The sequence below is a fragment of the Pongo abelii genome, chromosome 11 (assembly GCF_028885655.2).
Source record: "Pongo abelii isolate AG06213 chromosome 11, NHGRI_mPonAbe1-v2.0_pri, whole genome shotgun sequence".
Taxonomy (NCBI): Eukaryota; Metazoa; Chordata; class Mammalia; order Primates; family Hominidae; genus Pongo; species Pongo abelii.
In genome coordinates, this window is record NC_071996.2 from 75,376,345 (window position 1) to 75,401,573 (window position 25,229).

General features: G+C 42.0%; 1 protein-coding gene across 9 annotated transcripts in view; it reads left to right on the forward strand.

Annotated features, from left to right (window-relative positions):
• RAPGEF4 (Rap guanine nucleotide exchange factor 4) overlaps window positions 1–25,229 on the forward strand; it is a 381,527-nt gene that overhangs the window by 111,473 nt on the left and 244,825 nt on the right. For all 9 annotated transcript variants that reach the window (XM_054548828.1, XM_054548824.1, XM_054548822.2 and 6 more), the window contains 2 exon segments: window positions 12,163–12,305; window positions 15,178–15,266. Coding sequence is in view for 7 of the 9 variants with exons in the window: in XM_054548824.1 (XP_054404799.1) it covers window positions 12,163–12,305; window positions 15,178–15,266 (232 nt within the window). In the remaining 2 variants the exon portion in view is untranslated.

A 25,229-nucleotide genomic window follows, 5' to 3' on the forward strand; every position in this document is an offset into this window, starting at 1 on the left:
CGTTTGGCTGGGGTCTGGTGACCTGAGGCTGAGGGTGTATGGTGGAGAGTCTTTGCCAAGCCTGATGATCCTCTACTGAGGTTAGATGCTCAGGAACAGTCAGAGGTTTTTGAAAAGGGTCTGTTAAAATTGGACAAGGCTGTACTTCGATTTCACATTGCATTTTAATTGTAACAAGACAAATTGCAACACTCCAGATCTGTTAAAAAAATTTTTCTCTCTCTCTTCACTTACAAATGCAGGGCTAAACATTCTTTAGACATTAGCAGGCCTGGTCCGGCCCTCTTCCTAATGATGGGGTTTTTCAACTCTCTGAATAGCCCTGAGCCTCAGATCTGGCATCTTATTCATCCATCGCCGGCCGAGGACAGACTAAGGACAGAGTGAGGACAGAGTAAGGACAGAGTGAGGACAGAGTGGTTCGGGAGGTGGAAGTATTTGGACCTTTTTATTGCTTTGCTTAAGGGCAAAATTGTGGTCTGCAGTGACCTCCAATCACAACTTTCTTGTCTCATTTGGGATCTCGAGGGAGCAGTTTCCTCTTCATTCTTTCATAGAGACATAAAAGCAAGAGGGTATGACTGCTAAACAAGGAGGCATTATGCCAGGAATTCACAGACTCCACGTGCTCTGCTCCCTAGTGGCGGCTGTGCAGGTCATGTTTCCAAAGGATCACAGGGGTCTTGGTGTGCCCTGTCTGACTGATGATCAATCTCAGCTGTGAGTGAAAAACTGCAATGGCTCCTGGGATCTCAGGATCCTTCAAAGGGTTTTTTTTTTTTCTGAGAGTCACCCTGAATACTGACAGAGCCAAGAACCTCAGCCGAGAGAGAACTTGGGCAGTTGATTGCCTTGAGGAGGTCCTTGCGTATGTGTATGTATGTATCTCTGTAGGCATGTTTATGTGGGTATGTATATGGGTATCTGTGTGTGTGTATGTGCTTGCGTGTATGTGTGAGTGTGTGTGTGTGTGTGTGTGTGTGGTGGGAGTGGGTGTGTGAGTAGGAAACTCACAGGGAGAGGAGTTAGGAGAGCAGATCTCTAGGGAGAGGGGCCACAGTGATGCACCAAAGTTTTTGGATGAAATGACCAAACAATGTTGGTGCTGTAGTCATAAAAAAAGAAATGAAAAGAAACTGAGTTTAAGGAGATTTTACAGTAATGCCTTCATGAAGTCTTTTTAGAAATTTCATCCATAAGTGAAGCCTCTTTCTCTCCTGGATTCCCATTCTCTTCTTTCTCATTTCCATTGTGCTACTTACCGCATTTCACCTTGATACTTGCTGTAGATGTACGTATCTCTGTATCTCTCTTACCCGTTTTTAACTTTCTGTGTTCAGGGACCATGATCTTTATATCACCCGAGTACTTTATTCGCCTGTCGTATAGATGATACTCAGTAACGAACTATAGAAATGATCCCTGAGCTGAGAGCAGTGGCTCACGCCTGTAATCCTAGCACTTTGGGAGGCCGAGGCGGGTGGATCATGAGGTCTGGAGATCGAGACCATCTTGGCTAACACGGTGAAACCCCGTCTCTACTAAAAATACAAAAAATTAGCCAGGCATGGTGGCGGGCGCCTGTAGTCCCAGCTACTCGGGAGGCTGAGGCAGGAGAATGGCTTGAACCCAGGAAGCAGAGCTTGCAGTGAGCCGAGATCGTGCCACTACACTCCAGCCTGAGCGACAGAGCGAAACTCTTAAAAAAAAAAAAAAAAAAAAAAAGATCCCTGAAAGTATAGTCTTCATACTCAGTAAATACTTGCAGATTGAATGCAATTTCAACACCTTTCTGAATTTTGTTGACATTGTTGGAAAAACTTGTAATTAGGAAAGAGTAAACATTTTAGTATTCTAAGTGGTTAATAATCATATAATTAAAATAATAACATAAGTGGTAAACATCTTGAGTTTCAAAGACTTTTGCTATATCCATGTCATCACTGACATTATAAATACACGATTTTAGCATACTAATAGTCACCTAACTTCTGTGTCTAAATATGTGTAAAATGAGATTCTTTTTTTTTTTTTTTTTTTTGTGACGGAGTTTTGCTCTTGTTGCCCAGGCTGGAGTGCAATGGCACAACCTCAGCTCACCACAACCTCCGCCTCCCGGGTTCAAGCATTTCTCCTGCCTCAGCCTCCCGAGTAGCTGGGATTACAAGCATGTGCCACCACACCCGGCTAATTTTGTATTTTTAGTATAGATGGGATTTTGCCATGTTGGTCAGGCTGGTCTTGAACTCTTGACCTCAGGTGATCTGCCCGCCTTGGCCTCCCAAAGTGCTGGGATTACAGGTGTGAGCCACCCTGCCCAGCCAAAATGGAATTCTTAATACCTGTTTTATCTAACAGGGCTGCAATGATCAAAATTTTCAGTAAGTGTCAAGGCCCTTTGAAAAGATAATAGTGTTATAAAAAGATTGAGATTGTAGAGTACATAGTATTTAAGATCTTAACTGTTGTTATAGAGAAAAAACACAGTGCACACGTATCCATAAAACCTCTAAAAGGCATGGAAGAATTCTAGTATATGTTTTTAAGCACTTTATTTATTGCTTTCATGAGATACTTTTTAAAAAAGATCTTGGTGGCTAATAATGATGATGATGATGGTGGTACTAGAAATAGCTTCTGTAGCCTTTTATAATTGATAAAGCTCACATGCATTATCTCAGATTTGACAGTTCTTCACTGGAGGAGATGAGTAGCTCTTTACAATGCTAAATTACTGTTAAAAAGAGTCAAACTGAACCTCAAAGTCGTTTTAATGCATATATATTAAGTGAACATTACACTCAATGTTTTGAAATATATTTACTGATTTTCCAAAGACATCTGAAAATTTAAAAAACATATTGAGGTGGTTGAGCATTATGTGCATTCCCGTAAGATGATAGTGTTACCATAGTCTGCTAATGTGGTCCATTTCTTGGCCAAGCTTTTCGTTTATAATTATGGGAAGGCACTGGGCAGAGAGCAGTTCTGCCTCCCTCCCCCTTTCTCTTCACTTCTTCTTCCTGCACCCCTCAGGTCTGACTGTTGGGTGTTGGAATCTGCTGTCCCAAGAGGTCCCCAGGAGCTGTGGCGGGAGTTGCCACTAAGGGGTCTACTCAGCTGATTGATGAGGGGGGTGGGCACTCTCCACGGTAAAGGGTTTGCAAATATTGACTGTCAGATAGCCAAGCAACGGAAGTCATCGAGGGGACAATGTTTCTTACTGATTTATGGTTATTGTGTGTTCTTTCCTACAAATGCCTTTGTGTTCTTATTTTGTGCTCCAGCTAACTCAGAAACTGGCTAATTAGTCCCTAGATAATCCAGAGTTGACTGAATTAAAATTTAAGAGCACAGTAGATGTCCACATTGCATAATGCATGTGGGCAGCACCCAGAATCCAGAACCTTTGCTATTGCCTGGATGCCTGACTTTGATAGTTTCCATATTCAACTACTTTGTGTAGTAAGACAAGGTCCGGCCCTGAACATTGTTGGTACTCGTATTACAGTCCTTATTATACTATATTCTAATTTTGATTGATTCCATTTGCCACTAGATTGTGAGCTCCTCGTGGATAGTGTTGGCATTTTGCTCATCTTTATACTTCCAGATTAAGGTGTCTAATGTACAGTAGTAAAGCAGTATAGTTTACTGAGTGAATAAATAAAATGAATGAGCATTCATGAAAGGATGTGTTCGGTGAATGGAGAGCCATTTAAAATTTCATAGATTTCATAAATTTCTCTGGTGTCTATGTCTCCTGAAAGAAAAAAGAATGGTTTTAATACTTATTTATAGGCCAGGTGGTAATTAAGAATTGACTCAGAGCTTTGGGAGGCCAAGGTGGGAAGACTGCTTGAGGCCAGAAGTTCGAGACCAGCCTGGGAAATATAGAGAGACCTTATCTCTACAAAAAATTTTCAAAATTAGCTGGATGTGGTGGCATGTACCTGTAGTCCCAGTTTCGTGAGAGTCTGATGCAGGAGGATTGCTTGAGGTTAGGAGTTTGAGGCTTTGGTTCACTGTAATCATGCCTGTGTATGGCCACTGTCCTCTAGCCCAGACAACATAGCAAGACTCCCATCTCTAAAAAAATAAAATAAACTTAACTTTAAAACCCTATTCCTGGCTGGGTGCAGTGGCCTACGTCTGTAATCCTAGCACTTTGGGAGGCCAAGGCGGGTGGATCACCTGAGTTCAGGAGTTCAAGACCAGCCTGGCCAACATGGTGAAACCCCATCTCTACTAAAAAATACAAAAAATTAGCCAGGTGTGGTGGCAGGCGCCTGTAATCTCAGCTACTTGGGTGGCTGAGGCAGGAGAATTGCTTGAACCTGGGAGGTAGAGATTGCAGTGAGCCAAGATTATGCCCTTGCGCTGCAGCCTGGGGGATAGAGTGAGACTCTGTCTCAAAAAATAAAAAAAAAAATTTTAAAACCCTATTCCTTTTAAGATTATCAATATGTTCTAATAAATGGTCTTTTTTGATACTGCTAATAGGCATTATTACCATTATGATATATATAGAACTTAAAATAATTTTATGTCATCAGAAATATTTTTGGTTTTAGCCTTTTGCTAACTTAGATGGGTTGTCCTCTGTCTAACTTGCTGTCAGAAAGTTTTTGATGACTGTTAAATTCATCTTGGAAGAGCTGAGGAACCATGAGAAGAAGAAAAAAACAAAACAGGAATACATAGTGATTCAAGGGTTAATAAGAAATAAGACCCAACTAGTATTTATTGGATGAATGAGTAGGTAAATGAAGGTGACTGTTTGGGCTGCTAAAACAAAGTACTTTATTTATTTATTTACTGAGACAAGGCTTCACTCTGTCACCCAGGTTGGAGTGCAGTGGTGTGATCATGGCTCATTGCAGCCTCAACCTCCTGGGCTCAAGCAATCCTCCTGTCTCAACCTCCTGAGTAGCTGAGACCACAGGCATGCACCAGAATGCTTGGCTCATTTTAAAATTTTTTGTAGAAATGTAGTTTTGCCATATTGCCCAGGGTGGTCTTGAACTCCTGGGCTCAAGCAATCCTCCCACCTTGGCCTCCCAAAATGCTGGAATTACAGGTGTGAGCCACCATGCCTGCCTAACAAAGTACTTTAGACTAGGTGGCTTATAACAACTGGAATTTATTTCTCATAGTTCTAGAGGCTAGGAAGTCCAAGATCAAGATGCTGGTAGATTTGGTGTCTGGTGAGGGCTGCTCTCTAACTCATAGACAGCACCTTTTTCTGTGTCTTCACATGACAGAATGGAGAGCTAGTCTCTGGAGTCTCTTTTATGACAGCACTAATCCCATTCATGAGGGCTCTGCCCTTACGGTCTAATCACCTCCCAAAGGCTTCACCTCCTAATACCATCACTTTAAGGGTTAGGATTTTAACATATAAATTTCAGGGACTTAGGACACAACATTTAGACCATAGCAGAAGGTCTCTCCAGGAAAAAATTTACATGCATGAAACATGAAATAATAAATAATGGGGTTAGATGCCAAAAAGAAATGTTATCAATTGGATTTCAGAGAAGAGAAAACGTTGTAAGGAAAAGCCCCAAGAAGGGAGTGAAACCTAAGCTAGGCCATAAGGAAATTAGTCAGTGTGAGAAAATAACTTTGTGTTAGTTTTCTGTTGCTGTGTAACAAATTATGATAAACTTAGCTGCTTAAAAAAGCACACATGTATTTGTCTGTTTTCATGTGGCAGGAGTCTAGGCACAGCTTGTCTGGATCCTCTGTTCAGAGTCTTAAAGGCTGAAATCAAGGTGCTCCTGGCTAAGTGTGGTGGCTCACATGTAATTGCAGCACTTTGGGAGACCGAGGCAGGAGGATTGGTTGAGCCTAGGAGTTCAAGACCACCCTGGGCAACAAGGCGAGACCCTGTCTCTACCAAAAAAAAAAAAAAAAAAAAAATTAGAAGAGCATGGCCATGCACACCTGTAGTCCCAGCTAATTGGGATGCTGAGGTGGAAGGATCACTTGAACCGAGGGGGTTGAGGCTTCAGTTAGCCACTGCAATCCAGCCTGGGTGACAGAGTGAAACCCTGTCTAAAAAAGAGAATAAATAAATAAATAAGAGGTGCTTCTTTCTGGAGCTCAGTTGACCTCTTCGAAGCTCACATAATTTTTGGCAGAATTCAGTTCTTGCAGTGGTAAGCCTGAGGTCCTTGTTTTCTTGCTGGCTGTCAGTCAGTAACTGCCCACATTTCTTGCCACATGGCCCTCTCAGAGGCCTTCAGACAACCAGGGCAGCTATCTTCTTCAGCGCCAGCAAAAGAACCTCTCATTCCTTCCATCCTCATTTAAAGGTCTCACTTGATTAGGTCAGGCCCAACCAGGAAAACCTCACTTTTGATTAACAAAGTCAACTAATTCTGGGCCATAATTACATCTGCAAAATCTCTTCACCTTTGCCATATAGCATAACATAATCATGAGAGTGATCTCTCTTCACTTTGCCATATTCTATTGGCTAAAAGCAAATTGGAGCTCCCACCCAGCCTCAAAAGGATTGTACAAGGCGTGGGTCACAGGGGGCCACTTTATAATCCTGCGTTCTACAGTGTCTTTGTTTACAAATGATTCTTTTTAAAATTTTTATTTTATTGTGTTAAGAACACTTACTATGAGATCTACCCTCTGAACCAATTTTTAAGTGTATGATATATTTTTGTTGGGTATAAGTACAGTGTTGTACAGCAGATCTCTAGAGCTTATTCATCTTTCTTGACTGAAACTCTAGGTCAGCTGATAATAACTCCTCATTTCCCTTTCACTCCAGTCCCTGGTAGCCACCATTCCACTCTTTTATTCTATGAATTTGACTATTTTAGAAACCTCATATAAGTGGAAACGTGGTATTTGTCTAAGACTGGTTTATTTCGCTTAGCAGAATGTCTTCAAGGTTCATGCATGTTGTCACAGATTGCAGAATGTCCTTCATTTTCAGGGGTAAATAATACTCCATTGTATGTATATATGTATTATTTTCTTTATCCGTTTATCTACTGATAGGCATTTAGGTTGTTTCCATATCTTGGCTACTGTGAATAATGCTGAAATGAACATGGAAGTGTGAATATCTCTTCAAGATCTTGATTTCAATTCTTTCAGATAAATACCCAGAAGTGGGATTGCTGGATGAATGGTAGTTCTATTTTTAATTTTTTGGGGAACCTCTAAACTGATTTTCATAGCAGCCACACCATTTTAGATACTGACCAGCAGTGTGCAAAGGTTCCAGTTTCCTCACATCCTCACCAACATTTTTTTTTTGATAATAGCCATCTTGACAGATGTAAGGTAATATCTCATTATGGCTTTGATTTGCATTTCCCTGATGATTAGTGACAATGAGCACCTTTTCATATCCGTTGGCCATTTGTATGTCTTCTTTGGAGAAATGTCTATTCAAGTCCTTAGCCTATTTCTTAATTAGGATATTAATTTTTTAAAATACCAAGTTGTAGGCATTGTAAATGATTCTTTTGTTGTTGTTTGAACATGTTTTAAAAGTGAAAGTTTTTAAAAAGTCATTTTTTAAAAAAGGCCCTGGATATTAGATGCCAGGCTAAAGAAAATCAATTCTCTGTACTTGGAGCTTTTGCTTGGGGACCAGCTGTTCATCGTTATGAAGGGAGAAGAAAGGAGCCTAGAGCGAGCTATAATTAGAGAAACCACATCATCATTTTGATATACTGCAAGAACTTCCTAACTTCCTCTTGGCTGTTGATCTTGACTGTCTCCCATCTGCCACTAGTCACAGTCAAGGTGATCTTTCCAAAATGCATATCCAAGCATGCCACTACCCTGCTTAAAATGCTTCTGCTGATTATTAGACAGAACCCTCCTAGGATAGGACTGCCATGCTGTTCAGATTCATGTCTCAACATGTGCTTTGTGCTTCACATGCCCTTTATCCACGCTCAATGAGAGAGTGGCATAAGGATTAATGGAGGGATGAATTTGAGAGACATTCGCAGGTAAAATCACCGGGATGTGGTGAGGGAGAGTGTCTTGGTCTGTTCTGTGCTGCTATCACAGAATACTGGAGACTGGGTAATTCAAAAAGAACAGAAATTTATTTCTCACAGTTCTGGAGGCTGGGAAGTCCAGTATCAAGGTGCCAGCATCTATCTGGTCAGAGTCTTCTTGCTGTGTCCTCACATGGTGGAAGGTAGAAAGGGGTGAGCCTACTCCTGCAAGCCTTTTTTATAGCAGCATTAATCCACTCATTAATTCACAGATACTGCATGAAGGCAGAGCCCTCATGACCTAAGCACTTTTCCTTAAACTCCACCTCCCAACATTGTTGCACTGGTGATTAAATTTCTGACCCATGAATTTTGAGGGACCAAATAGCAGAAGGAGTATGCTCACCTCTATGCTATTTACACCATAGCAGAGGGTGAGTCTACTCCATGCATGGAAATAAGGGGGGCAGGTGCAGTAGCAGATGTGGGAGAGAAGATAAATTCAGTTTGAGGTCGCTGTAGATTACACGCAAGGACTTTTTGTATGGTTGGCCCTGTTTCGGGCACTGTAGGATCTATAAAGGAGGTCCCAGACATGACCTCTAGAGAGGTGAGAATATACATTGCATTATGAAATTAGAGATTCACAAAAGGATTATCACTGGTGGTAGTTTCCAGAGATCGAATAATAAAGGTGTCTGTTAATAGCCAAATGAAATTTTCCCCACTCCATGAAGTACCCAATAAAATTAATGACAGATAGAAGGTTGCTTTTCATTGTTTCTGAGGCTTAAATATTAAACAAGAATGACATCGTTAGGGCCTAATTTGGGGGCACACAAAAATATCAGGAGAAGAGATTTCACTCTTCTCCCAGTTATCTCAAATTAATTTTGTCTTTCCAAGTGTCTTTTGTCATTTAACAATCTGGTTCTGAAGATTGAAGTTCTTCTGTGCTTGTTTTGGACTGTATAAAAGTACATACATTTTTCTTCTGCTGTTTTCTCATGAGTGTCAGGCTAAAAATCTTTTTAGCTGCCTTAGTCTACACTCCTAATGTGGGAGATGCTCTGGTGAGAATAAACAAAAAGGCATGCTCTTTCTTTCTTTGTGGAAAATGGATTCTAATCTTTGTTTGTCTCTTTTCCTATGTAGCTAAGTAGAATCTGCCATATCATGTCCAGTCAGTTTCTAACTCATCTAGTTCTTATGATTCTTCCCACGGTCACTTGCATGCTGCCATTGCTTTGGGCCTGTGGCTGCTGCCAGTGCTTCTGTGGCCGCAACCCAGCTCCCTACTGGCACCAGCACCAGCTCTGCCTCCCGGGAAGTGTGCTTTACTGTCTGGGATCCCTCAATAGGGGCACCTCTGCCAGCTGCTGCTGTCCTTGCTGCCCCTCAGACACACAAAGACTGAAAGTTGTCTGCACCATTGTCCATACCACCTTATTAACTGCTGAGGTCCTAGTCTCTGTTCCAAAGCCCCTTAACTTTGAGGACATAGTTTCTGGTAAGGAGTTTAGAAAGCCCTTGCGAAGGGGTAATAGGAGGAAGAGGCACTGATACTGATGTGTTGTATTTCCCCAAGTCAAGCCTGCACATCTCTCAGTGCTTTCAGGCATGCTGTCATCTCAGAGACTGGGCACACACACATCAGGATTTCCCTTCCTCTTCCTCAGGAAGCAGAATCCAAACCCTTCTAGTAGGGGTTTGTTGGGAGGCCAGGGAGGTTGTGGGCATATTCTTTGAATCTAATTTTCTTGGTCCTAAAAGTGTGATGGGGTGAAAATTGAGCAAGATGAAGAGCTTTTAAGCTAAGCTCAGAAAAGCCTGTATCTTAGGTCTTCCACTTAGTGACAGGTCATCTACTCATGTCCTCTGAAAATGTTCATCTCTCATGATGGGATCTGTCTTCTGACAATGTCCCAAGTCCCTTGAACTCTGGCCTAGCTAGTCTTGACTTCTGTATTAGTCTGGGTAATGCTGGGTGATGCTATGATAACGTACCTGCCACTTACACAGAATCTTTTGTGGGTTGTACATTCTTCTCCATCTTGTGCTATGGCATGTAAAACACATGCCTCCTGTCTTAGTTTCCTAGGGCTGCTGGAACAAGATACCACAAACTGAATGGTTTAAAACAACAAACATTTTTTTCTCTCAGGGTTCTGAAGGCTGGAAGTCCAGAATCAAGGTGTGGGAGGCCCATGTCTTCTCTGAAGGCGCTAGGGAACAATGCTTCTTGTCCCTTTCTAGCTTTTGCAGGTTGCCAGCAATCTTCAGCATTCCTTGCTGGTAGATGCATCACTCCAGTCTCTGTCACCACCTCCACGTGGCTGTTTTCCTGGTGTCTCTCTGTCCAAATTCCCCTCTTTTTCTAAGGGTGCTAGTTATTAGATTAGGGCCAAACATAATCCAATGTGACCTCATCTTAATTTGATTGCATCTACAAGACCCTATTTCCAAAGAAGATTACATGAACAGTTGCTGAGTATCAGGTCCCTGATATATCTTTTGAGGAGACACAGTTCAACCCATAACACCCTTCAAAGTTGTTCCTGAAGAAGAGAGGCCCCCGGCTCTTACCAGTCTCACCTCAGAAGAGATATATGCTAGTTTTGTTCGCAGTCTAGCCCCAGCATAACTACAAGGGAGGCTAGTACATTTATGGGAGCACATGGCTATTTGGTGAACATTATTTGTCTCTGTCACATCCTCATCCAGTTCATTTTCTCTGATCCCAGAATGCTCTGGGGCACACATGATAGTTTCTATATAATGTGAAATATCTATCAAGAATAGCAGTGGGTGACTGCAAAGCACATGGAAGGAACAGACTTGGAAAATTGCTCAAAGAAAAGAAAAAAATAGTTTATATAGTTTGTAAAACTGTCTTATTTTTGTTTGGTTCTTTGATTTATCTTAATCCAGAGGTTACAAAATGGCAGTCAGCAGGTTGGATCTATTCCAGAGATTTTTGTGTGTGTGTGTGGCCTACACAGTGTTCAAGAAATATGAACAGACTGGGCATGGTGGCTCATGCCTGTAATCCTAGCACTTTGGGAGGCTGAGGCGGGAGGATTGCTTGAGCCCAGGAATTTGAGACCAGCCTGGGCAATATGATGAAACCCTGCCAGTACAAAAAATTAGCTGGATGTGGTGGAGTGCACCTATAATCCCAGCTACTTGGGAGGCTGAAGTGGCAGGATCACTTAAGCCCTGGAGGTCAAGGCTGCAGTGAGCCAAGATTGTGTCACTGCACTCAGCCTGGGCGACAAAGTGAGCCTATAATCCTAGCACTTTGGGAGGCTAAGGTGGGTGGATTGCCTGAGGTCAGGAGTTCAAGACCAGCCTGGCCAACATAGTGAAACACCATCTCTACTAAAAATACAAAAAATTAGTTGGGTGTAGTAGCGGGCGGCTGTATTCGCTTGAACCCAGGAGGCAGAGGTTGCAGTGAGCCAAGATCGTGCCATTGCACTCCAGCCTGGGCAACAAAAGTGAAACTCCGTTACACACACACACACAAAAGTGAACAAACGTCTACACACCTAGATTTACCTTGAACAATGGGAAGATTTGACAACATCTGGGCCCACATTTACACAGAAAACTAAGAAGGAAAACAGCCAAATAAGAGCTGCTCCTTGTGGATAGTCCCATTTGCAGTTCACCTTGATGCCCACCATTCCGTGGAGAATCACCAACACTGAGGCTGTCACTTCTCATTTGTCTTTGTGATTTCACTGTTGTTTCCTTAGAGTAGAGATTTTTTTCCCTTTTATCTTGCTCTTTCTACTCACTTCCTTTACCTTATTGGCCCCTGCAGGCATTTGTGTTTGTGACTTCATTTTTTAGTAGAATCTGCATTTTCATGTATCTTGTGCTTCTAAGGGATTAAGCATTATACCAGAGTATCACCTTGAACTTAGCACTCTGGGGTTGACTCCTGCTGTAGCATCTGCAATAGTAGTGATTTAAGGCGAATAGTTGGTAAAGCTCCGGAAATGTCTATATCGGCCCAGAAATACCTATAAGGGGGTGGATAAATATTTGCAATGAAATATTCACAAGTGGGATATTTGGGTAAATTTGAATATAATTAAAATGAGGCCTATTGATTCACTTTGAGGTAAATTTTTACTGATATAGCTTTGTGCCTTTTCTCCCTATACAGACCATTGGAGCGATCCAGTGAAGATGTGGATATAATCTTCACTCGACTGAAAGAAGTTAAAGCTTTTGAGAAATTTCACCCAAATCTCCTTCATCAGATTTGCTTATGTGGTTATTATGAGAATCTGGAAAAGGGAATAACATGTAAGAAATGCAACTCTAGTAGTATGTTTCCATGTATGGTTTATGCTCATTTGTGGTTACTTTATGGAGATAAATAATAAATGGAGTATTTATGTGCTAAATATTTGAGTTTCAACCAAAGGTATTAAGGTGACATTTCCCTCTAGTGTGTTTATTCAGTTGCATGTAGGTGTTTCCCTAACTCCTTTGTTCACAGAACGTAAATGTTCTTCCAGGGCAACCAACTTTCTAGATGGAGCTGGAGGGATGTAATGATTCACTCATTTAGCTATATCTTTAGAAATTCAAATAATTGTCTTCTCTAATCCAAGAAATATGTGGCCAATAGGATATTAAGATAAAAGTTCTCTTAACCAGTGCTGATAGTAATGTTTTGAATTAATGCCAGTAATATCATCTATTCCAGGTGTGAATAAGGGTCAGGGAGATAGAGTAACAGTTGGATTTTTTAAAAAGTATTTTTTCATTAAAAAAGTAATAGTTCTTCTGTTGGAACACTTTATGCTGCACTCACAGAAAACTTCCTTTCAACTGATTTGAATATTCAATGACTTAAGCAAGAAGAAAAAAAATCAATTACTCATACAGAAGAAGTCCTGAGGTAGAATGACTTCAGGGTTGGTTAGTGAAGTGACTCAGTGAAATTATTAAGGCTTCAGGTCCTTCCTGTATTTTTTGTTTTTGTATGCATTCTGAGGTGTTGGGTTTTGTCCTCAGACTTGTCCCAAATTGTTCTGACAGCTACAGCTGTTGGATGCATTATGTACTGATACAAAAACGTCCTACTGAAGGACTATTTCTTTTTGGGTCTCTGTTTCAGAAGTCCCCCAGCAGACTTCTTGTATTGACTCATTGGCCAGAAATGCATCACATGCCTAAGTCACATTGCAAAAATAATAGGATCACGAGGACTGATTTAGACCAATCATGATTGCCCTAGTGGAGCTAACACCTAGCCCTACGGATGAGGATGGAAACTTGTCTAAAACCTGGGTTTAGTTAGACAAGAGGGCATGAGTATTTCTGGGTGGGAAAGCAACAGGGTGAGTCACAACATTATTGTAGAAAATTTAGAAAGTCAACAAAATAAAAATCACCTACAATTTCTACCGTTAACATTTTGTGGGCCAGGCACAGTGGCTCACGCTTGTAATCCCAGCACTTTGGGAGGCCGAGGTGGGCGGATCAATAGGTCAGGAGATCGAGGCCATCCTGGTTAACACGGTGAAACCCTGTATCTACTAAAAATACAAACAATTAGCCGGGCGTGGTGGCAGGTACCTGTAGTCCCAGCTACTCAGGAGGCTGAGGCAGGAGAATTGCTTGAACTCAGGAGGCAGAGGTTGCAGTGAGCCAAGATTGTGCCATTGCACTCTGCACTCCTCTAGGCTGGAGTGCAGTGGTGCAATCATGGCTCACTACAACCTTGAAATCCTAGGCTCAAGCCATCTGCCTACCTCAGCCTCTTGAGTAGCTAGGACTACAGGCATATGTCACCATGCCCAGCTACTTTCTTTAATTTTGGTAAAGACCAGGTCAGCTATGTTGCCCAGGCTGGTCTTGAACTCCTGGTCTCAAGCAATCCTCCTGCCGTAGTTTCCCAAAGTGTTGGGATTATAGGCGGGAGCCAACACACCCAGCTCATAGTTACATTTCTGTTAAGAAAAAAATCATCCATACATATCATTTTCAACCAGTTTTTTTAACTGATGTCAGAAACTTTATTCTTTTGGCAATAAGACTCTTTTATGTTTCTAAAAGCCATTTTCAAAATGAATCTCCTAACATGTATAATGTGAATTTGATTGACAAATAATAATGTCTTTTGGGGCCAAGAATTTCATGAAAGACAAAACCCTAACTCTAAAATGAATCACTTATAAAGATTTGGAGCAGCAGAGTTACTGGAGAGACCAGTTATAAACTCATCAACCGCGTCTTAAGCTTGTCATTGCACTTGGTAGGATGTCATTGTTGTTCTTTGCCTTTTCACGGCATGTCCTAGTCAGGAAGGTCAGAGCAGCTTGTCGTCATTAATTATGGTTCCCAGAAGCTTGCTCTTCTCCAGTAAGCACTAGCCTTGCCAGAACTCAGTTGTCCCATGAGCTGTCGTGTGATTTTTCATTGAGTTACTTGACCTCTGACTTTAACTGTGAAGAGGATTTTAAAATATCAAATCACTCCATCTAGTTATTTAGTTAGGATATTTAAAAGGACAGTTGGTTTGCATAAGATTTTTGAACCAGTGTTTTGGAATTACTTTCCCAAACCTGGTCTTAATATGATATGGGAACTATGGTTCTATCTAAATACCTAAATATTTTCTCTCTGAGAGGACAAACTTAGAGCGAGATTAGGTTCAAAAATTTCTGATGAGGATCATTTCTAAATGCTTCAAAGCAGTGAATTTGTAAAAAGAATAAGAAAATGGACAATGATAATATAGTAGTTAAAATTTTTAAACAAAGCAGATTTTGGTTCTTTAAATCAATCATTGGTCACCTTAAAAGGAGAGGTGCTAGTCTAGAAAACACATTGCTTTTAATATAGTCTTGGGAAATATCAGCTAATTCTTCTTAAATTCAAAGGATCTTGTAACATTTAAAGCTATCATCTTTATTACAGCTCTGTAAGTATGATAGAGTTCTCTTTAACAAGGTTCCACTTCACAGAATATTGAATAAATAGGATATAGCTTTGTTGACAGATGAGGTAAAGAAAAACATGTCATGTTCCTGTGGGCAACAGATAGGGGAAGGGTGGTAAGCTCAGTTAGGTCCAAGACATGCTTGGACCAGTGAAAAACTAGCAGATCATATAGTAAAACCAAGTTGTATCTGTTATATTTATATCGCTGTTTTTTTTTTTCTAGTATTTCGCCAGGGTGATATTGGAACAAACTGGTATGCTGTCCTGGCAGGGTCTTTGGATGTTAAAGTATCTGAGACCAGCAGTCACCAGGTAATATGCTCTATTTTTTTGAAAGTAGGATTTATTTTTTTTTAAAGACATATTATCCCTATGTCTTTTATGCCATTAAAATTACATTTTCAAGTCCATTTCCTCTTTCCCACAGTAAGGAGTTCAGCAGTGTTTGTTGGATTCCTTTATTAAGTCACTCAGCAAACACCTATTGAATGTCTTCCCTGATTTGAGTATAGTGCCAGGTGTCAAAACATGAAATTCAAGAACACATTGGGGCTGCTTTCTAGGAGCTTGTAGTCTATTTGGAAATGCAAGCAATTTCAATGTGACACAAATTGCTGTATAGGGTGAAATGTGAGTGAAGGGGAAGGAGAAGAAGTCTTCCTATGTTTCCTCTTGGATCCTTTCTCCATCTTTGTATCTTGAATTTTCTTTGTCCTAGAAGTGATCCTCTCATCGGCCTTGGAGGAGCTCTTGTGATGCAGGAGATATGTGGCTGATGCAGTCCCCCTAAAATCTCTATTTCTCTGCCTTGTCTTTTCAAATGTGGAAGGCTAATAATATTATTTTCCCTCTAAAGTACAGCACTGGCTTTATTTTCATTAGTCAACTCTGAGGAGTTTGGCATCCTAGTAGATGAAACTCATTCTTTTTTCTGTTCACAAGATTTATGAATATTTAAAAAAAAACAAAATTTAAAAAGAAAGAAAGAATGTTAAAAAAAGAAAAAATATATGAATATTTAAAGTCAAACTCAGGGCCTTCTTTCACATCTGCAGTGACGCTTGCTCTATCATTAAGATATGTGACCAAAATGTACACAACCTCACTGTTTAGAGCCAAGAATCTCGAGTCTGAAAAGTATGACCCATAAAAGGCCACCATCAGGTGTCACTATGAAAATGTTCCAAGTCTTATTTCCACATATTCAGGATTCAGAAAAAAACTGAAGGAATAGAATTAGTTAATTGTAAAATCTGAAAGAATTGTCCAAAAAAATTAAAGAATTAGTTAAAGGGACAAATAACCTTCTGCCAAGTGTCATATTTAAGGCAGTGTTTTGGAGCCTTTTTCATAGGTAGCACACTTCAAATGTGAGAAACATTTATGACACACCAAATTTGAGGTTTAAATTTTTTAGGAACTTGTATGCATATTGATGTTGTGGGCAGTCACCATCTTAAAAATAGAGTGGTATCCCAAAAGATTGCTGGTAAGGTGGGCATTTGGAATTTGCAATGTAGTTTCCTGGGTGATACCCATTGTAATGGAGGGTTAAATTCTCAGGCCAGTGTCCAAATCCTATGTAATCCATAGTATACTCTTTCTGTGCATCAGTGCATGAAAATTCCATTAGACACAGCCTGGAACCTGTGCTTCCCAACTTTGATGGTACTTTTCCTCTTGCTGTCTCTCACAGGACTGGCTTTCTCTTGGATTTCAGAGAGAGTCAAGGTGAGAGGTGGGTTTTGATTCTTGTAAGCTGCCTCAGTTTCTAATGGGAAGGAGAACAGCTAGCATTTCTTGAATATTTGCCATATCCAATATAACCAAGATATTTATCCATATGTAATTTATCCAGTCCTTCTTGGATATTTACTTGGCAGTGTTCCAAGCACTTAACAGGTATGTATTTACTTCTTTAATCCTCAAGTCAACCATGAGGTAGGTCGTATTACTGTTGTCATTTTACAGATGAGAAAACGAAGTCCCCGAGTGGTTAAATAACTTACCTCAAGTATTGTATCTAGAAATTAGAGAAACCAAGATTAAAACCCAAGCAGTCAGGCACCTGAACAGATGCTGTTCGCCACTGCTCTCCACCATTTGACTCTTAAGAAACATGAGGCAACACGCAACTTCCCTCTCTCCCTACTTTTTGTCATCCTTTCAGCTTACCCCATGTCCTCCTTTCTGCATATCTCCTACCTGTGGATGCTGTCCTTGTGGGGACTCTCTGGGCTTTTTTGCTGAGAGCTGCTCCTGGTACTTCCTTTCCCCAGGTTTTACCTGCATAGATGTTCCCTGGGGACAGGGCCTACAGCAGGATCGTTCTGCTCAGTTCCTCCTGCAGCTTGAGTGGTTCCTGAATGAGTGATAATGGAGAGAGTGGAGAAGCTGAAAAGAGAAATGTGACAAAAGAGAGGAAAGGGAAGCAAGATGAGAATTAAGGAGGAGAAAAGAAAGAAGAGGAGATCTCGGGAAGGAGAGAGAAGGAGAATCAGAAAAGGAAGAGCAGATGTGCCTAAGGGGATGATACATAACACCAGCTCTTATGTGCTGACATACCAGATGTGAAAGCTGGCCGAGATTTTGATGGTATTAAAATAGTATCTGGCCAGGGGTTTCAGGAATATTGCCCTTGACCAGTTATCTCTCACCATGGCATCCTAGCAGGGTTATTAGCTACAGATTTAATAATTTTAACTAATCTTTTAATTTTAGATTTACCTGTAATTTTGACCTCAAAACCAATGCAGAGAACTTTCCTAAGCTGGGCCCGGTCTTCTTTTAGTTGTTAGGAATGAGTTAATTTAATACCAAAGCCGGCTTACTGCTTCCTTTATGTATTTCATCCCACAATGTTCAACCAGAGTTTTTCTGGATGGATTTGTATCACTAAAATAAAAGGCAGAGAAAGCTCAATGACTCCCACACCCTCTAGCCCTCTAGAGTACAGCCTGAGATAAACAGGGCCCAGCCTTCCAGCCAGTTCTGAAGGTAGGACATGGACCAGCCACATGGGAGAAAGAAGCTAAGGAGAATGACCAAGATGGCAGAACCCCCTTCCATGTCAAGATGCTTGCAAGGGAGAAACAAAACTGCCATATCTACCCATGCTGGTCTTGTGATGGGCTCTGGGTCTCTGCCCACTAACAATGTGGTAAATCAGGGGGATTGTTTAACATGACAGAGTAGTGCCCCATACAAGTCAGGGTTCTTCAGAGAAACAGAAGCACTAAGAGATAGAGATGGAGAGAGAGAGACAGGTTTGTTTTTAGGAACTGGCTCACATGATTGTGGGGGCTGGCAAGTCTGAAGTCTAGAGCTGGCAGGCTGGAGATTCGGGTAAGAGTTATTGGCAGAAGCAGAATTCCTCAAGAAACCTCAAGGGAAACCTATTTTCCCTTAGGCCTTCAAGTGAGTAGATGAGGTACACGCACATCATGGAGGGTAATCTACTTTAAGGTCTACTGATTGTAAAGGTTAATCACATCTAAAAAATATCTTTACAGCAACATCTAGATTAGTATTTAACCAAACTACTGGCCATTATAGTCTAGCCAAGTTGATGCATACAATTAACCATAATAGACCCCAATGAGGAGAGAAATGGGATTGGGTGAAGGCCATGGGTGAGGAGCAAGGAGAGACCTGGAATTCCTACCCCTAGAGACCAGAAACGATCATTGCTAAGTGCCTTCCTTATGTGGCTCATGTGAGGGGTTCCATGGACATTAACTGAATTAATCTTTAGGCATTTGTGTCCTGTTTTACCAAAGGCTTGAAAACAAGGCTCAGTGACATAGGTGCAGCTTTCCCAGGGCCACACACATGTACGTGGGCAAACTGAGATTTGAATTCAGGTCTGATGTCCTCCAAATTGCATGTTCTTCTGCTGGGCACACTCATGAACAGAGGTGTGAGGAGGATGATAAAAGTGAAGGAAGAAAAGTTACGCAGTCTAAGAGAAAACTGAGGAAAGAGAAAAGAGGTGATGGCACAGAGTCAAGTCTTTCAGGGAGGACGGGGCAGAGTTTCTTGCCAGCCTGCCCCTTGCTGTCCTGCATGTCTGCTTTCTCATCTGAGAGCCAGAGGGATGTGGTGACAAATTCCCAAACTTAGCACTAGGTTTCAGCCTCTCAGTGGGGTGTGAGCCAGGATGGTGGAAGAAGAGCGGGAGTGGCTGCTGGCAATGGGCGCCTATGACAGGAGGCTATGTGCCCAGTGTGTCACAAGCATTATCCCACCAGCAATCACCACACTGCCCTCCCCTTAGTGCTGTGGTTTGTCTCATTTTAGAGGCTAGATATTCAACAGCTTGCCCAAGGTCACAAAGCTGCTGGGTATCTGGGCCAGTTCTTTGTGATTCTGGGGCTCAATGCTTGCCCATTGTGGTTGTATAGGTGCCACCCAGAAGGAACAGAAGGGGAAGGAAGAGAGGTGGGGGGCTGAGCCAGCCATTAAGGAATAAGGAATGCAGGGAGGAGCTTTTCCCTTGCAGCTTCTCCAACTCCCACCTGGGTGTCTGATGCAGCTCTGAGCCCCACAGCCCTCCCCTCTAAGCCCACTGCCCAGGTGCTGTTGGAGGCAATCCTCCTCCCACCCTCTCTTTGATCTGGTGATGCACAGTGAAAGGGGTGTGGCTGTCCGTCCAAAGGGCATCCGGATTAGAGGGTGGGGTAGATAAGTGTAGGTGATAGGGAGGGAAAGTGAAATACACTGTGTACAAGGTGGAGGCAAAATGGTTAGAACTGATGGTGATGGGATGTGGAGGTGTAGAGAGAAAGGGAGGCTCCTGACTTGGGTGAAGAGGTGGACAGTGATGCTACTAATGGAAATGGGAATACATGAGGGAGACCACCCTTCCCAGATTCTGCGATAGTATTTTATGCTATACATTTATTAGGTATGTATATTAGTCCATTTTCATGCTGCTGAGAAAGACATACCCGAGACTGGGCAATTTACAAAAGAAATAAGTTTATTGGCCTTACAGTTCCATATGGCTAGAGAGACCTCACAATCATGGCAGAAGGCAAGGATGAGCAAGTCACATCTTACATGGATGGCAGCAGGCAAAGAGAGCTTGTGCAGGGAAAGTCCCCTCTTTAAAACTGTCAGATCTTGTGAGATTCATTCACTATCAGAGAACAGCGCAGGAAAGACCCACCCCCATAATTCAATTACCTTCCACCAGGTTCTTCCCGCAACACATGGGAATTGTGGGAGTTATAATTCAAGATGAGATTTAGGTGAGGACACAGCCAAACCGTATCATTCCATCCCTGGCCACTACCAAATCTCATGTCCTCACATTTCAAAACCAATCATGCCTTCCCAACAGTCTCCCAAAGTCTTAATTCATTTCAGCATTAACTCAAAAGTCCACAGTCCAGTGTCTTATCTGAGACAAGGCAAGTCCCTTCCACCTACGAGTGTGTAAAATTAAAAGCAACTTAGTTACTTCCTAGATACAATGGGGGTACAGGCATTGGTTAAATACAGCCATTCCAAATGGGAGAAATTGGCCAAAACAAAGGCTACAGGCCCCATGCAAGTCTGAAATCCAGTCAAATCTTAAAGCTCCAAAATGATCTCCTTTGACTCTATGTCTCATATTCAGGTCACGCTGATGCAAGAGGTGGGAGGTGTGTTCCCATCGTCTTGGGCAGCTTGGTCCCTATGGCTTTGCAGAGTATAGCCTCCCTTCTGGTTGCTTTCATGGGCTGGCATTGAGTGTATGCGGCTTTTCCAGGTGCACGGTGCAAGCTGTTGGTGGATCTACCATTCTGGTATCTGGAGGATACCACCTCTTTTCACAACTCCACTAGGTGGTTGCCCAGTAGGGACTCTGTGTGGGGGCTCTGACCCCACATTTCCCTTCCGCACTGCCCTAGCAGACATTCTCCATGAAAGCCTCACCCCTGCAGCAAACTTCTGCCTGGACATCCATGCATTTCCATACATCCTCTGAAATCTAGGCAGAGGTTCCCAAACCTCAGTTCTTGACTTGTGTACACCTGCAGGCTCAACACCACATGGAAGCTGCCAAGGCTTGGGGCTTGCACCCTCTGAAGCCATGGCCCGAGCTGTACCTTGGCCCCTTTTAGTCATAGCTGGAGTGGCTAGGATGCAGGGCACCAAGTTCCTAGGCCACACATAGCACCGGTACCCTGGGCTTGGCCCATGAAACCATTTTTTCCTCCTAGGCCTCTGGGTCTGTGATGGGAGGGGCCGCCATGAAGATCTCTGACATGCCCTAGAGACATTTTCCTCATTGTCTTGGGGAGTAACATTTGGCTTCCTGTTACTTATGCAAATTTCTGTAGCTGGCTTGAATTTCTTCTCAGAAAATGGGATTTTATTTTCTATTGCGTTGTCAGGCTGCAAATTTTCCAAACTTTTATTCTCTGCCTCCCTTATAAAACTGAATGCCTTTAATGGCACCCAAGTCACCTCTTGAATGCTTTGCTGCATAGAAATTTCTTCCGCCAGATACCCTAAATCATCTCTCTCAAGTTCAAAGTTCCACAAATCTCGAGGGTAGGGGCAAAATGCCACCAGTGTCTTTGCTAAAACATAGCAAGAGCCACCTTTGCTCCAGTTCCCAACAAGTTCCTCATCTCCATCTGAGACTATCATGAGAACACTGCAGAAAAGACCTGCCCCCATAATTCAATTTCCTTCCACTAGTTCCTCCCATGACATGTGGGAATTGTGCGAGTTGCAATTCAAGATGAGATTTGGGTGGGGACACAGCCAAACTATATCAGTATGAATGATTTGATGGAATTTTTTTCTGAAAAAAAAATCAACCTCTTTCCTCCATATGGTGGTAGAAAGATATATCTGTATATAAATTTCAAGAATACATAGGGTGTAACTATTCTATTTGACTCAAATTCATATTGCCTTCCTGTTTCAAGTTAATATTACTTTTTCTCCCTTCTTGTCATTCCCTTATATTTTTTACTGACTAGGTTAAAAAACACACAGCTTCTTCTGTGTGATTGGTTTAGCAAATTCTTCCTGAATTTTTTGAATGCCGGGTTGAGGGTCCTACTTATTTTTCATCAGCAGTATACCCAGAGCATGTAGTAGTAACTGTTCATTTGCAGAGCATTTCAGGAACTTTCTTTGGGTTGCGCCTACCCTGTTTGGGAAACAGCTGTGCTGTTTCTTGCTCAGTGCCTGATGCCCGAGTGGCTGTTCAGGATGATGCAGTGGTGAGCCTGGGAACGGGGAGTACCTGGCCTCCTGAGCCCATCCAGCATTCTGCCCCTGCTCTCCTGTGCTTTAGGCAGTGCATGCAGTCATTCCCTGGGGAATCTGCAAAGCCTGCAAGGCATCTGCTCCCAAGGGCACCTGCTCACAAGCTCCTCCAGTGTCCGTAGTGGGGTGGAGAGGGGTGATGGGGATCCTTTTTTGCCCCTGGATTGCTGAAGCCTAAAATTGTGTATTAAAAAAAGTCATGATTCTACATTTTGGAGAAGTATTAACTACAGACATTTCGATGAGTGCTGATGTACACTTCAGGCCCTCTCTTAGGAAGGGAGGATGGAGAAAAAAGCTATCGGGCTGCAGGACTGAAATGGCTCACTTTCCAGTGTCACCCCTGGTCAGCCCACCCACCAGAATGGCCAGAATTTGGCCATTGCAGGAGGTGTGAGTTGCAGGCTGACTGGGCCTTACCCCATGGGTCTTCTCTGGGCCCAGGAAGTATCAGATAGTGGCATGGATTCCTGCTGAGCAGGGGAACCCACTGCTTTCCCCTCTCACAGTCAGGCCCTTTCCAGGCAGGCCCCAGTGCCACACGTTGCTTCTTCTCTTTGTTTTCCTCTCAGTCAAGTTTCCCTAATTCAAGGCTTCAAGAGACTGGAGGGGAGACAATGGTCCCTGGATGGGAGGGACGGTGGACTCTGCCTCTCAGAGACCCTCCCTTAGGAGCTGGGGCTGTGTTGCTTTCATTTCTTTTGTTACTGCCTTGAAAACGTGTTTGTCCTAAGAATTGTAGGAAATGCATAGATTATTCTGCCCCTATTACTTTCAGGAACTTTTAAAGGCTGACAAATCATTGTAATTATCTTTCTATAAATTATATTTATTTCACTACTCTATAAAATGAAACCTACTGCAACACTCTTACCACTATGTGTAATTGTCAGAGGCATCTCTCCTAGCTTCTCAGACACCCTTCCTGCCTTGGCCATTCTTCATCTTAACCCAAGAAAAAGAGCACCAAGAAGGGGACCTGCCCACAGACCACTTCATCCTCTTAAGGTGTCCCAACCTGGCTGACATGTTCACGTAGATTTCCACTGGGAACATCCACTTGGCTTCTATCAAGGATTAATCCTTCCATTTCGCCAATAATATCTGTCCCCACCTTCAGTCTCTTACCTGAGCCTAACCAGGACACATCCACCTCCAGATCCCCACCACTGTACTCATCTGCACAAGATCCTCTCCTGTCTTGGTGCCTGTGTAACTTAAAAGTTACATAGGGCTAAAAGTCAGATATTTTGCCTTCCCACTAGAATGAATAATACTATGGGTGTATTTTTTCTCAGTAATATTTTAATCGATTTACAGTTAGAGATGAACGTTGGGACAAGTTATAAGCAATAAATAACAAGCTTAAAAACAATAAATAGGGTTATAAATCTCATTGTATCAGATATTATCCAGCTGTGTGTGTGTGTGTGTGTGTGTGTGTGTGTGTCTGCATGTTTACTTCAGAGACAGAGAGAAAGGGAGAGAGAAGGTCCTGTTTTTCTCTGCAGATTTTATAAGTGAGGGGCTTTTTTGGCATAGTAAGTATCAAAATCCTAGATGTATATAAGATTTTAAATTAATCTTTACCTCTCAAAAAGTAAAAAGGGCTCTTCCAGTCATAGGAAAGAATTTCTAATGGCTGCTGACAGAATAAAGTTTATATTGCAAGATAGAAAATGGGTGGTTTATTAATTCTTTAAAACCTTTACATCTCTTTCACAGATGCCTATTTAAAGCATTAGTATTTACCTAATGCAACCCATGGTGGTTAAATTCAGACCTCCTTTGAAATTCTGTTGCCACTTAATTGGCTGTGGGTATGCACAGTTAGATTACCTGTAAATTGGGGATAATAGCTCTTATCTTAAATGAGCTGATGTATGTAAAGCACTTAGTACAAAGCCTGGGATAGAGCCAGAGGGTCTGTGCTTTTTGAAATTACCATTTCAAGAAAAGTTGGTTGCAATGACTGCAATGCTGTTGTTTTATCACAAGAGGGCAGTGCCAGAATAGAAAACGCAGGAAATGTACTTGGGATTTGCAACAGTAGAAGTTTAACAATATTGTTCAGCCATTTCATGGATCAGAGAATCCGGGCTGCACTTGGCCTTGGTCATCACTTAATTTCATCCCCTCATCTATCACTGTGAAATTATCTGGCACATTTTAGCTCAATTTCAGAAAAAAATCTCATACTAGTTTTCTCCCTAAAGTAAAATAATATGCTTTTATTTGCCTTCTCTTTTTTCCTTCTACAGTAACAAATATGTTTTTAAGCATTGCATTTTTGTTTACAAAATTTGAAGAACATGTGTGTTTCGTTGTAATGCGGATCTCTCTACCTTTGTCTGTCTTTCTCTCTTTGCCTCTCTGATTCTTCTATTCACTCATTTCACTCCGTTATTTTCAAACAGAGAACACTGCCATCATTGGAAACATTTTTTTCTGAGCACATTTATTGAGCCCATAAAACATGAAAGGTGCCAAGTCCACAGCAGTTGTTTGTAATCTCTTCCTACTTGTCTATGCTCAGGTCAGGCTATTTGTTAGGAGCTGATTGGGAGTTTATTGAGCATCCTGCATCCTGCATTTAGTTTTGTTGCCATGTAATTCTTTGTTTGGGTGGTTGGATGCAAAACTGCGTCACAATGCTGGACAGACTGGCTCTCCACTGAAATGAGGCTGGCCTCCCTGATTCAGTTACCAGAATGCTAATGCTAGTCCATTCTCATCAAACCTTCCTGCGGCTGGCTTGCCTGATCTTAAGCTTTGTTGAACATGCTGATTCCAGGGATGTGTTCTAAAAGTAACAGACCTTGTCTTTGCTGTTTGTTAGAAAACACATTTGCCTGAGAAGTATTTTGCCCTCTTGGTTTGGCAGGAAATGCTTCTGCAGCACATACAATCTAACATCTTGACAAATTAAGAGATTGGGTTCCATTTAATTTTATTACTTAAGATGACTTGGAGCACTCAGTAAATTCCAGCACTAAATTCAAG